Genomic DNA, 13,197 nt, shown 5'->3' with positions numbered 1-13,197 from the left:
AATGTCCTTGTACATTCACTATGGCCTCTATATAACATTGCTTATGTCAACGAATTTCTTGGAATCAACGTCTATGAAAATTAAACATAAAAGCAAAATCAACATCTACAAACCATACCATATACCCTTGGTTTCACACATTCCCACAGATCAGAGAGACCTCCTTGTCATCCAATCATTTACAGGACTTGTGCTCAGCTGGTATAGCAGGCCTTCAGCTTCATGAATTATGAGTAAGTCTTAATAATGTTCATTGGACAGTCATCCTGAACATCAATTTGAATTGACCTTACTGCCTGTGTAAACTTTTTTTCAATGCATCATGGGTAGCACTATGCACCAATCAGAGGGGAGTGCCTACGTGACGTAATATGAGGTATACCTATGTGGTTTGCTGTAGTATTCATGTACATTTCCAGGGGTAGATTATCTTGTTTATAGGTTTGTCTAAACCTGCAATCATGGCAATTGTTTTGAAAAATTATTTCTAATATTTTGAAACCATCACCAGACACCTGGGACCATTTGACGCAACACTACGATTTATCATGTCTTCATTGACTTTACAAAATCAACAAATTGACGAGCTTGTTATGCATTTTATATACAACTAACTGAAAATCCTTCCTCACACAACGTCACTGCGGTTCGCTGCAGTGCTCTAGTGACAGAGCTGAGTAACCTGTCTGTGGTTTCGCTGGCGGGTGACAATGAAGTTGATGTCTTTTTGGCAACTTCTAATCGCTTGGTATTAATTGGCCACACATGTTTTATGAATGAATTTGGTGTAACCCTTAAGACTATTCACAAGTTTTCCATATTTAATGGTTAAAAGAGTCCAAAAAATTGAGTTTATTCATTCTTTAAATCCACCAGCTACCCTGATAATAAATCCTTGTTTTGTCAGCAACATACTCGGGCTTGACAGCAACAATTTTGTTGTAAGACCAAATAAAAAAAGTGTTGCGTTTCCATTACACATCTTTAAAATTCAGGGTAGGAAGGTAGGATTTTTATTTTATTTTATTTTTAACATTAGTTTTAAGAAGTAAATTGTTTATTCAATCAAGCTTGAGGCCATCATGTCAGCTTTCTCTATCAAAATGACCACTGTCTCTGTCAGTGCCAGTATATTTTGTCTACATTCTGATAGATAAACCTGTATATGAAGTGGATGACAGATCTGTGCCATGTATAAAGCTCTGCTGGTTTACAACCAACTGAACCATCAAGATGACAGGAAGATGGCAATAAGTTCATCTTGTTACCATGGTAACGTACCTTTTGATCACTTTTTTTCACACTCTGAGGGGAGAATCAGTGAAATCATGAATACTATCTCATGTACATGAACGTTTGATTAACTACTCATGAAAGTCAAACAGCATGAACACAAATTATAAATATTTCATGCTTTGAAACTATACATTTATATTAAAGAAACATTTCTGCTGATGAAAGACAATCAACATTCCTCTTCATAGTTGTGAATGCACTTTTTAGCAATTATGAATGTCCAGCTGCTGAATCTACATTTAACATCATCATTATCTTTAGACAACAAAATGTTAACCTTTAAAACCAACAGCCAGAAAAAGCTGAATCCTTGCAGTCTAACTTTAAAAGGTTGAAAGAGATGTGTTAATTGTAATTGGCAAACAGAAATGCACACACAAAGACGCTGACAGAACCACACGAGTCTGGTAGAAAGCTGACGTGTGATAAAGCATTTAAATGTGAAGGTGCAACAACTGAAGTATGTCTCCTTATATCAGAATTTACTCCACAAAAAAGTGATACAAACAATGAAGATCCATACTAGAATTGATCTTCAGTAACCCATGCATATTACTAATGGGATCAGGTTGTCAGGTTTGCTGACTTGGTTGATACATGTCATCATATCCCTGTTGTCTAGACTGATGCTCCTGCTGTTGATCACTGGATTGTCTGGACCAGACTCAGTTACATACAGATCACCGTTACATAGCTGGAATACTGTTGAGAACGGCATAAGACTAAACTCACTCACTCACGTACTATAAGCAGATACTTTTCTCATCAACATTACGAAGAATGTTGGGAATCCAAATACAACTGATATGAACCCATTAACCCATTATAAAATATTATAAAATACTACGCTAAGGTAAAAAGGAAGTGGGAGTTACGATCACTCTAACCATCATGTCTCTCGTGTAATGTGACCTTTTTTCAACATTATCAGGATAATAGCAAGCATAATTCTACAATAACTCTCCGTAAATGAAAATAAGTTCTGATCTGAATATTCACAGGTAATTCTATGTTAATGTACGCCAAAGCAAACTGTACAGGATAAAATGTCCTCAAACAACAAGAAGAAGACCACTCTACAGGGTGCTAAGAAACAAACACAGCAAATGTGAATTAATGGACCCATATACCAATTAAAATGTTTACCTTTTTCTGTGTTTAGAGAAAATCAAATATGAAAGCATTATTGTGCATACCTAATGGGATTGTTGTATAAAATATAATTGCAGTGGAAAAACCTAAACAGACAATAGAAAGGCAGTGATAAAGATAAACTATATAAAACCAGGCAGAGATTGGACAACTATGTGTTTTCCTTGACTTGTGAGGCTTGAGCAAAACTGCTCTGAATTTGCAGTGACTATGTCTTTCCCTAAAAATCATTCTGATATTGTGCAATATACCAAAATAATATCAAAGGATAATATCAAAATAATTCAAAAGGAGCAGTACAGAAATATGGCCACCACAGTGAGTGAACTTTTACAGGTTTTTAAAAACTTAATGAAAATATCAAGATGATATATATATATACCATTACAGCATGAAATGCACACAATAAGTTCATATCACACCAGAGACCATCTAGGTATAAGGTCTTTGTATCAATGTACAATGGGCCGTTTATAACAGAACCTCGTTGTTCAACATATGTCCTAAAGCAGTGACAAGGCACTGGCATTTGGTTCTTCATGGCTATTTGTGAGGCAGAGGTATGACAGACAACAAGAAGTACCTGTGAGGCATGGTAAAGGAAATTCCAGCGTATTCGTCACTTTTACTGACTGACCTAATTAACATGCTGGTAAATATCCCATAATGAGGCTGCTTTTCTCCACATACACCAACACTGGTTCAGAATTCTAGCCCTCAAATACTACTAACTAATGAGGTCTACTGTCATCACTGGATTTGTACATTTTCACAATTTAGGAGCCTGAGGCTAGTAGATGAAAAGGCAAGTTTGGTAGTTACGGATACAGGGAGAGAATGCAAGGTCAAAGATGTTTTTTGTCTGCACATGGGCCTTCAGAATCTTTTTTTGACCATGTCACAGGCAGCAAGAGTCTGGCATGACATTGTACAAACATGCCACAGTGAGTATTGTGTTACAATCTTGTTACCAGGTATGCTCCAAAGATGATTATTAATTTTCAATTCTTAATATAATTTGCACCTCAGTCATAACATCTTGATAGCCTTAGTATATGGTCTACATGCTACAAAAGAGATTGGAAGCAGATTTAACTAATTTGAAAAGACATCAGTCATAAGACATGTTCTTTCAGTGGATTATTTAATGTTTCCAACATTCAGTCCTGCGAATTTATGAATCAACTATAGAGTTCAGGACAGCATGAAAACCTGAAAAAGGAAGTCATATCCTGTTGATTTCAAGCAATCCAACTCTTTACTCTTTCATTTAACTTACCTTTTCTTTATCGTCTTCATCATCGTCGTCATCTTCATCAACATAATCCTGAATAAGAAAAAAAGTACACAAGTGAATAAAAATCTCATATTGTAATATTTCCTGGTGTATGTAGTAATTCATTCCACTAGCAACTTATCTAAGAGCTGAACTGTTCAACAAGGTTGACAGAATCAAACTGGATTACCCCCCTTTGTCTACAATTTGCATGTGTGATCTTAGACGATAACGTGATTGTTACAACCATGAGAGATATTTATCACCATTATGGACATATAATTTTGTACAAGAGAGAGCCGATGTTCCATGATATTAAGAGATGTGTGTAAAACAGTATCTCTGCATTATAGAGGCATCCATTAAATGCTGGACAGATCTATGTCAATTTGAATCAGACTTGCTAGCACTGAAAATACCAGTATATAGAACCTGATAATTTGTAAGATAATTGGTTTGACTCCATATTTTTCTTTGAGATCAGCTATTCTTCATCTTTTTAGACTAGTTCTTGAAGATCTACATATAGAAGACACTGAAACACAAAAGTTAATACTGACGCTATCACATTGTAAATGGTGCTGTCCCAAAATAACAGGGTTTCAAAGTAGGAATATCGACAGATTTGTCTTAGATAAATGGCCAAAAACTTGCTGATGAAGCAGACATTACCATGAGCAGCAATTAGCAAGATAATGACGTGTTAAGTTGCAATGAGAAAATGATATGTGATATTGCAACAAGACGTGATATTAATGTTATCTGCACTCACGTCTTCTACAGGTTCCTTCTTGAAAGCGCCAAGTATTTGAGCAATGACCAGATTCTTGAGGAATAATATGAGGAGTGTGATGGGTAGCATGTAGAGTTCGAAGTTCCACACCACCACTAGGTACACCTGAAACACAGAGTGAGTGAGTGAGTAAGTTGGGTTCAGTACTGATTCAACAGTTTTCCAGTTACATCAAGGCATGTCAGGTTAATGTGACAGGAAAGCCTAAAGTGAAACAGGTCACAGATGTTTACCACTTTAGTGAAACAGGTCACCAATGTTCACCACTTTAGTGAAGCAGGTCACCGATGTTTACCACTTTAGTGAAACAGGTAATCAATGTTTGTTCTTTCAGTGAGTCTTGCAAGAATGGGTATTTCGGCATATTCAATGGACAAAAGGAGGACATTGTTTTCTGTAAGTGAGCAAGTTTAGTCTTATGCTACTTTCAGCAATATTCCAGTAATATCACTGCTGGAGACACCAGAAATGGGCACCACACCACATTGTGCCCATGAGGGGAAATGAAACCAGGTTTTTGGTACGACGAGCGGACACTTTCACCACTAGTTTGTTCAGCTATATAGAGGTGCTACATTAAACAAAACCTTTTCTGAGATCATAAATATCCATACCTCCAATTAGGATACAGCGAATTAACATCAACCACATCAGCAAGCCTGACAATGATCCTGCAGAGGCCTCTCAATATGCATAGCATGCTCAATACCAATGAATACATGAAATGTCTTTATGGATAACAACTTCTTTCTATTGTTTTGTTTTCCATAAAAATGTGTCACATATTCATGTTCATCAAACTTCTAAATGCCTTTCAATGAAAATGGATTCTAACCCTATTCTTACCATGTGTGTATCCATGTATGTACGACAGCATGAATTATCAGTACCATAATGAAACAGACTGTGTTGGGCAGTATTGAGAATTATGTTATATTACTGTGCTGAATGATACTTGTCACCGTGAGGACCCGAGATGATCCAGGTTAGAATTGTCTTGACCAACACATGCTTGTCGTAAAAGGCAACTAACAGGATCAGCTGATCATACTCTCTGACTTGGTTGACACATGTCATTGTATCCCGATTGCACAGTCTCCATTGATGCTCATGACTATTGGTCACTCGATTATCTGGTTCAGACTACTTTGCACATTTAAATGCCATACCGCTGGAACATTGCTGAGTGCGGTCTTAAAACTCACAAACTGTTAGGTATACAATAAGACTTACAATGAAGGCTGTGATGCTCCTCGGGGTTGATTCCCAATTGAAACAACTCTGTAAGAAGCGACCACCTTCCATCATAGATGAAATGATCTGAGACACTCGGTCGATGTTTCTCTTCATGATCTACACATATAACACATTCATGAAAGAAACTTTCAATATTCAAATCGTAGATCAAAATTATGTACATATGTAACATGTTAATCAAAGAGCTGGTACAGACTTTCAAAGTTTAAATCGTTGAGCAAAATCATCTACATATGAAACATGCTAATCAAAAGTCTGTTACAGTCTTTCAATGTTAAAGTCATAGATCAAGATTTTCTACATATGTTACATGTTATAATCTATGATCTGGTACTGACTTTCAGTGTTTAAATCGTAAAACAGATACAAAAAGTTGTTTTATTTACATGACGTATAGAGAGGTTTGCTTAGTCTGTCATCATGGACATATAGCATTATCAAAGAAATGAATCCAAATAATATCTGGAATGATTTGGCAAGTTTACACTACCAACATGAGAATTATACATTGTTCTGAGCACAAATTGGATTCTATTCCCCTTTTTAAGAGATGTATATATTCTTAAGACATGTAACATTTTTGGAACTAAAAGTTCAAGTCCACTGGGAGTTTGAAGTAACAAAAATGCTTGTCTGGACTTATCAGTACCATGTTCTCAAGCATTCTCCAGTATGAAGAGAGCTGTGAACAAAATATCACTTTTATTTGGTTCAGAAACACCATTATTGGATAGCAGTATGACAATTATAAAACAAACGCCTTCATCACACTTACTGATATTTTGAATTTCTGCTCTGGTTGCATATATTTCTCTTCTAGAGGGTTCACCGTTCTGATTGCTGACTTTATCTGTTGATATGCACAACAATATTGCATTAATAATATCCAATATACAGGGCATGAAAAACTCCAAAAAACTTCAGCCAGCACACAGGATCAGTTAGATGTAAACCTTGGAAAGACTCACCAAAACCTGCTCACAAATAATTATGGTTTGACAAGTGATGTTGTTTATCATTCAACTGGACTTCATTTATTTTTATGAGTGAATTAACAATGATTTGTTATCCTGAAATATGATGAATATCTTGATATACAGCCTTCTACATTTTAGCCGTCAGGCAGGTGAAATTGAGAATGTGGCAGTCTGTGTTGAAATAACCCGTCCTGGGCAGTTGTGCAGGCAGGTATTTTGAATGTTGCTATATAGCTGGGCTTTACAATGCTTTGGTGGCAGTGTTATGGTCACAGTTTGGGATCTGTACATGAAATGAACTCAAACAATTGTAACCAAGACGAAAACTGAGCAGGTTTTCTTATGCTACCGCACAGTTCTGCGACGGACATTTTCTAAAAGCAGGAAAGAACATTAACTGTCAGTTAGTGAGGATGATTTTATACTGCTTTTAGCAATATTTCAGGGCACACCCAAAATGGGCTTCAAACATGGTACACATGTGGGAAATCAAAACCTGGGTTGGTGTGATGAGCCAGCGCTTTAACCACTACCCCTAGTCAAGAGGATCATGAGTGAGTTTAAGTGAGTATGGACTTACACCCTTTTAGCAATATTCCATCAATATCTCTGAGGACACCAGACACACACATTGTGCCCAACTTGTGGACAAAACCTGGTCTTCAGCTTAATAAGATACACGATTGTTCTACCCACTTGGCTATTCCATTGCCCCTCAAGTAGCATGTTGTTATACACAGGACCTCATGTCTTTGTCACTGATCATATAGCAGGTTGCATTTGACGACATGATTACTCACATGGTTGAAGATCAAATCCATCTCCAATAGAATAGCACCTTTTCCTCTGTGAAGAAGTTTCTTGTCTTTGAGTGCATACCACCGACGCTCTCCATTCTTTATCTGAAAACAATCAGAAATTATCCACTATCTCACTGTCAACTCTAAGTCCCACTGAGTGTATGTACAGATTTGGGATGACTAGTCAGTGTTACACTTAACTTCAGTATTGGGATGACTAGTTAGCCCTACACTTACCCTCAAAAGGGGAATGGACAGTTTTCCCAGGAACTCCACTTTCTTGTCCCGGTCCTCGTCCCAGACCGACACCTCAAGCATGGAATGAATGTCCTTCACATTGCTAGGAAACAGAGTTCAACCACAATTTGTCAGAATGCTGCCGTCTTGAACATAATATTTCATAAAATGAGATCATTATTCATTATATTCACACAGAAGCACCCATGGATTGTTATTACACTACAATTTACAAGCACATATGAGTAACATACATCAAATATCAACACATATTTTCACTCAATGAAATGTCTTCAGAAAAGGAAAATCCAATGCAAGAATTAACCTTAAACAAGTAACACATTCTTACCAGCTCATTGGAGATATGATTGTTTAACATGTCTACAGTGTTATCAATTTGTCCAATAAAATTGTGTGATATTGGACTTACGTCACAATGCTAGTACCCCTGTGACAATAGCATTAGGCCTTGCTTGACTTGTGGAAAGGTGCAAGTCATCACGCTGTAGGCAGTTTCTATCAGTTTATGTTGGAGAGTAAGAAACAGAATACTTAACTCACTTCTGCGAAAGACTGAACTCGTTCAATAAAAATGGAATTACATGGAAGGCTGTTTGTTATAATTGTCCATGTATGGCATGTTGTCAGTTGACTGTGAACACCTTCTGGATAACACTGAATGGATATGGGAGAAGCAGACTTACAAGGTAAAGATCTTGTTCCACTGTGGGTTGAGTGTTTTATACTCAGTATGAGTTTGCAGTCTTGAGTTGACCAGTTCCAGGACACAGAATGGATCACTCTGGCCACCAAAGTCTGCTGCTCGTAAACCCTGAGCCTTGAACACTTAAATAAACAACAATTAAAATGGTACTTCTTATCTGGATTGTACAAGGAACAAGAATGAGACTTGTATTACATGCTGACAATATAGATAGATAATCTTTACTTCCTCCGAAATCGAAGATGCAGCAGATTAGTAACATATATATGTGTATTTACAGGTTGTAGTGGGTCACAGCCAAAATTAGTGCAGGTATTTTAGTTGATATATCCAGGGTGTCACAGAGTTTGATGTTAGTTTTATACATTTAAACCATATTTCTTGTTCAAGTTCTTGGGCATATACATTCGGTAGACCACCAGCATAAATGAGACAAAGAGGTCTTCGTCATTCCATAAACTGACAAAGGTGTCAACATCTAGAATGTCAACTAGTGACTCAATCATGGCGTTTCTGTTACTTTGTTTGAGGGAACAGTGCAGAAATACGTGTTTCACAATGTCATAGGCAACTATGCCACAGTCACACTCAAGAGACTGAATGCTAAGTGTGCTGATACGTAGAAGTGCAGCAATATTACAGAAACATTCTGGCATTTTATAGCACGCAGACCACAGCCCGTGAACATGTTTAGGATACCTTATAGTGAGATATCATTCAAGGTTAAGTCTCCGCTTCGTTACAGAAGCATTATATGATTCTTCAGCTTTCAGTATTCTTTCTTTAACCAGTACAGACCACTCAGTTTTTGTTAAGAAGGACGATTGGTTTACATAGTTGTGCAAATGTATATCTAGGTCATACATAGTTACAAGATTCAGCATATGGAATATTGGTGATGACTTGCTTTTTCGTTCTTTGATTGTGCCATAAGGAACAAGAATGAGGCTTGTATTACATGCTGACCATATATGCCATCTTAACTTGAAGTGAAACCTTTCAAAACTGAGATCCTAAACCATTTTGACCTCTGTCATATGAGGTGACTGCTGACCTCACATCAATCCTACCAAGAAACAGAAATCAGTAGGAACATTCACTTAACATGAAAGTCACCAAGTGATAATAATGACAGATAATAATATTGAGTGGATTTTAATAGCACAAAATATTCCACTATCTCCCCCAAGTGCTTTCCTAGCATATTATTACCCTGGATAACCCAAGCCACCAGTATTGTGATTAGGACCTTCAAGGCTATGTTCTAATATACTTGCAAACCTTATATTGTGACACAAATATGAAGTCTTAATATGACACTGTCATGATAAAATAGTTGTATGTCATGTCATGATTGAATGACCTTTTCAAAGTGATAATGCCTTCTGAGACAAACATAGCACATGACATGTTTTTAGTTTATCCTTAAGACACCTGATGACCATGACCTTTAATGTCATTGATATAATGTCAATGAGATGTCAGAAGAAATCAACAAGGTAGTAGGTAGTTACGAAGTGTTGTCATAAAAGAGTATCTTATTAAACAACTGAGGCAGCAGTTACGGATAATTCATTAATATTATTATTTATATACAGCATACTCACCTTTGACCTGCAGCCAGCCGACATCTTTTATATTGTTGATTGACTTCAGGAGACCCTGTTGATTAGATAAGTGGTCAGGAAAACACTTTTTGAATACTTATACACATTGAAACCTACACACTAAAGCTAAATGCTTTTCATGGAATGGTTTACATCTATTACCTTTGGGAAGTGATTAAATATTGTTTTATGCTACTTTTACCAATATTCACGCCAAATTGCATTGGGAGACACCAGAAATGGGCTTCACACATTGTACCCATGTGGGGATTCGAACCGAGGTCTTTGGCATGACGAGTGAATGTTTTAATCTCTACGCTACCCCAATGTCTTCGGTAGATGTGGAGTCATAGTAAATGCTGACAGTAAATAAAAATATATTCATATATTATTTCGTCATCACATTTACATAATTTCTGCATTTATGAATTTAGTAAAATTGTTGGAAAGAACAGGGCCTCCTTTCACAAAGTGCAAAGGTGGTATTAAGTCACTAAGGTCCAATTTGTGCAACATTTAAGAATGGGAGTGAAGGTTCAACTTAGTGAAGGTTCTTCGCGAAAGGACACCCTGGTTATGTAGAACTGTTAAAGATCATACATAGTTTCGGACTCTCTCTTCTCTGTCACGTGGGTTAGGTGTGTAGTTGGCCAGATCGGTGATGGTCTCACTGCCTGCAGTGCCACTGATCGTCAACAACAACCGGACCATTCCCGCACCATCCTCCAGGTTCTGGCAGATTGTATGAGTACACTCCCTTTCCAACTTTGCCAGGTCAATCACAGCTCTGGGAAAACAAAGTCTATCCTAGACCCTTGCCATCATATACAACCAAAATGTTGGAAAATGTTACAGACGTGTACATAGAAGCCAACATAGCATAGATATTTCAACATTTTTCTACTGACTATAGCAATGAGAAAGAAATGTTGACACAAGAGGCATATGGAAAGTACTTGGTTTACAAAGTACTTCTAAAAACTAACACGGACCACATAATTCTTTCATGTAACTACAACTATTCTGTTATTGCGTAACCATAGTGACATGACAGATTTAGGTAGTGTGCATCTTGTTCAGTATGTAGGTATTTTGTATGTATTGGCACATCAATTATTGATGCATGCATGACCAATCAAGATTCTTAGCATATCATTGTAACAGTTAAAATTTTTGACTGAAACTGTGCTACTTAATTTTCAAATATTAAGATAAAAATTCATGATTACATGGTGTCACCATCTTAAATGTTTGTTTTTAATCTGGTTAGAAGCTCAGATATTTTATATATGAAAAGTTAAAAACATCTGAGACCCATCAATAATACTGTCACCCCTTCCCTGCCTATGGGTTATCTGGTTATCCTGCCTTGGCCAGGTTATGCAAACATCAATAAAACACCCAACACATTTAATCAAGACTTCATTTTCCAGTGTTTGTTGGCATTTGATCAAAATTTTATAGAATTTATCTGTCATCACAAAGGATTCATCCCTTGGCATTTGAGTTAATGCTAAAAGTCCAGACTGACTTCATCCCTTCTGTGGTCGATATATTGCAATATAGAGTGATATTAGCCTGGGGAGCATGGTGTCTCTCATGGACAGGCTCAAGGGACTTTCTTAACAAAATATTTGTGGCTACTGCACATTGTGTCTTAATGATTTTATGAATAAAACATGTTCATATGCATTGTCCAGTTGCTGTCACAATGACACAGAACACTATGGAGAATATTCCTGTTCTACAGATACTTTAGCTCCACAAGAGAATGTTTTAAATTTTTGTTTATGTTTGAATATATTTTCAGAGTAAGTTAAAAAACTTTGTCAATAATACATCTCAATGTCAAACAGTATATTCTACACAACTCGAATTTCTTCCTATGAAGTTGTCCGTCCTGGTAAAGTCAAATGTTGTGGTCAAACAAGGTCATACAACTCACCTTCCCATGAAGTCATCATTCTCGTTGACATGGTGAAACACATCTGTCCAACTCAACTTCCTATGAAGTTGTCCTTCCTTGTGATGTTGTGGTAAAACACTGTCGTACAACTCACCTTCCCATGAAGTCGTCCTTCCCTGTGACATCATGGTCAAACACTGTCATCTCAAGTTGACTCGTCTGGTCATCATACATGCGTAGATCAAACTGCTCCAACCACTTGGGGTTCAATGTCTTTGATTTAAACTGAAAACAAATACATCTTATTATCATTCATATTTTTCATTGGTTTAATAGACGACTATAAGAAAAGTTGCTCCAAAATGTGAGGAGTTCAGGGGATGACATGCATTCAGCTCTAAAGAAAACAAACATAGCAATGTCAGGAACGTCACTACAGTTCATACTAAAGGCTTTGAAAAAGTAAGCTTGTGGGAGAGGAAAATTTTCCATGGCCAAGGGCTTACTTTTTCAAACAAAACAGAGGAGGAGATGGTTTTGATTCAACTTATGAACGAACCAGAGATGTACTTTAGATATAATTTCAGTATTTGGTGTTTATGTTGAAATCATCAGGGATATGACTGGCAGCTGACACTTTGCCTTGAATATGCAATGCATGTGCTCTTGACGCGCTACTCATGTCCTGCATGTCGCTGCCCACACTACTTGTCTTGTGAGGAAGACATGGTTCATAATGACAAACAATTTCAATTTTCAAAATGATCCATTATAGACTAGTACATGAACTGCCAAGCTAGTAACCGAAGGGGTGTAGGTTCGAAACCAGGTATCAGAAACATATATTGGAATTTTTCAATATTGTGATCGTCAGTGATAACACGACAAAGTTGTATCAATCTAATTCAAAGTCAAGGGCTACTCCTCAGAATTTTCATGCGAATTGTGTAGAAAATCAATGGGATGTCATGGAGAATGCCCAGAAAACTGCCTGTGGAGTGTCATCACTGCAGGTTTATAAATATGACTGTAACTGAAGCCAGGTCTTCATTGTGACAAGCGAGCACAGTAACTGCTACACTTTCCAACTTTATTTTGACCAGCTTGAGGTACTGGATACTTGGTCTGATCTAATATCCCTACATGTAACAATTAGTTTTTCTAATACCTTA

The 13,197-nt window shown here is 37.0% G+C and overlaps 2 protein-coding genes across 4 annotated transcripts in view; one reads left to right on the top strand and one right to left on the bottom strand.

Moving 5' to 3' along the window:
• Nucleotides 1-13,197, top strand: part of LOC137277734 (T-complex protein 1 subunit gamma-like) — a 223,035-nt gene that overhangs the window by 13,156 nt on the left and 196,682 nt on the right. The gene's annotated exons all lie outside the window — the stretch shown is intronic.
• The window catches only part of LOC137277725 (multiple C2 and transmembrane domain-containing protein 1-like), a 172,392-nt gene that overhangs the window by 7,401 nt on the left and 151,794 nt on the right, over nucleotides 1-13,197 (bottom strand). For 2 of the 3 annotated variants that reach the window (XM_067809618.1, XM_067809615.1), the window contains 11 exons: nucleotides 12,180-12,310; nucleotides 10,720-10,906; nucleotides 10,120-10,174; nucleotides 8,493-8,634; nucleotides 7,789-7,891; nucleotides 7,552-7,653; nucleotides 6,550-6,624; nucleotides 5,751-5,870; nucleotides 4,497-4,622; nucleotides 3,728-3,775; nucleotides 1,282-1,305 (listed from right to left, as the gene is read on the bottom strand). In XM_067809618.1, the coding sequence (XP_067665719.1) occupies nucleotides 1,282-1,305; nucleotides 3,728-3,775; nucleotides 4,497-4,622; nucleotides 5,751-5,870; nucleotides 6,550-6,624; nucleotides 7,552-7,653; nucleotides 7,789-7,891; nucleotides 8,493-8,634; nucleotides 10,120-10,174; nucleotides 10,720-10,906; nucleotides 12,180-12,310 (1,113 nt within the window). The remainder of the gene's footprint in view (nucleotides 1-1,281; nucleotides 1,306-3,727; nucleotides 3,776-4,496; nucleotides 4,623-5,750; nucleotides 5,871-6,549; nucleotides 6,625-7,551; nucleotides 7,654-7,788; nucleotides 7,892-8,492; nucleotides 8,635-10,119; nucleotides 10,175-10,719; nucleotides 10,907-12,179; nucleotides 12,311-13,197) is intronic. The other variant, XM_067809617.1, reaches the window with a different exon arrangement.

This window comes from Haliotis asinina, chromosome 3, assembly GCF_037392515.1.
Source record: "Haliotis asinina isolate JCU_RB_2024 chromosome 3, JCU_Hal_asi_v2, whole genome shotgun sequence".
Taxonomy (NCBI): domain Eukaryota; kingdom Metazoa; phylum Mollusca; class Gastropoda; order Lepetellida; family Haliotidae; genus Haliotis; species Haliotis asinina.
This window is presented reverse-complemented; position numbering and strand designations above follow the sequence as displayed.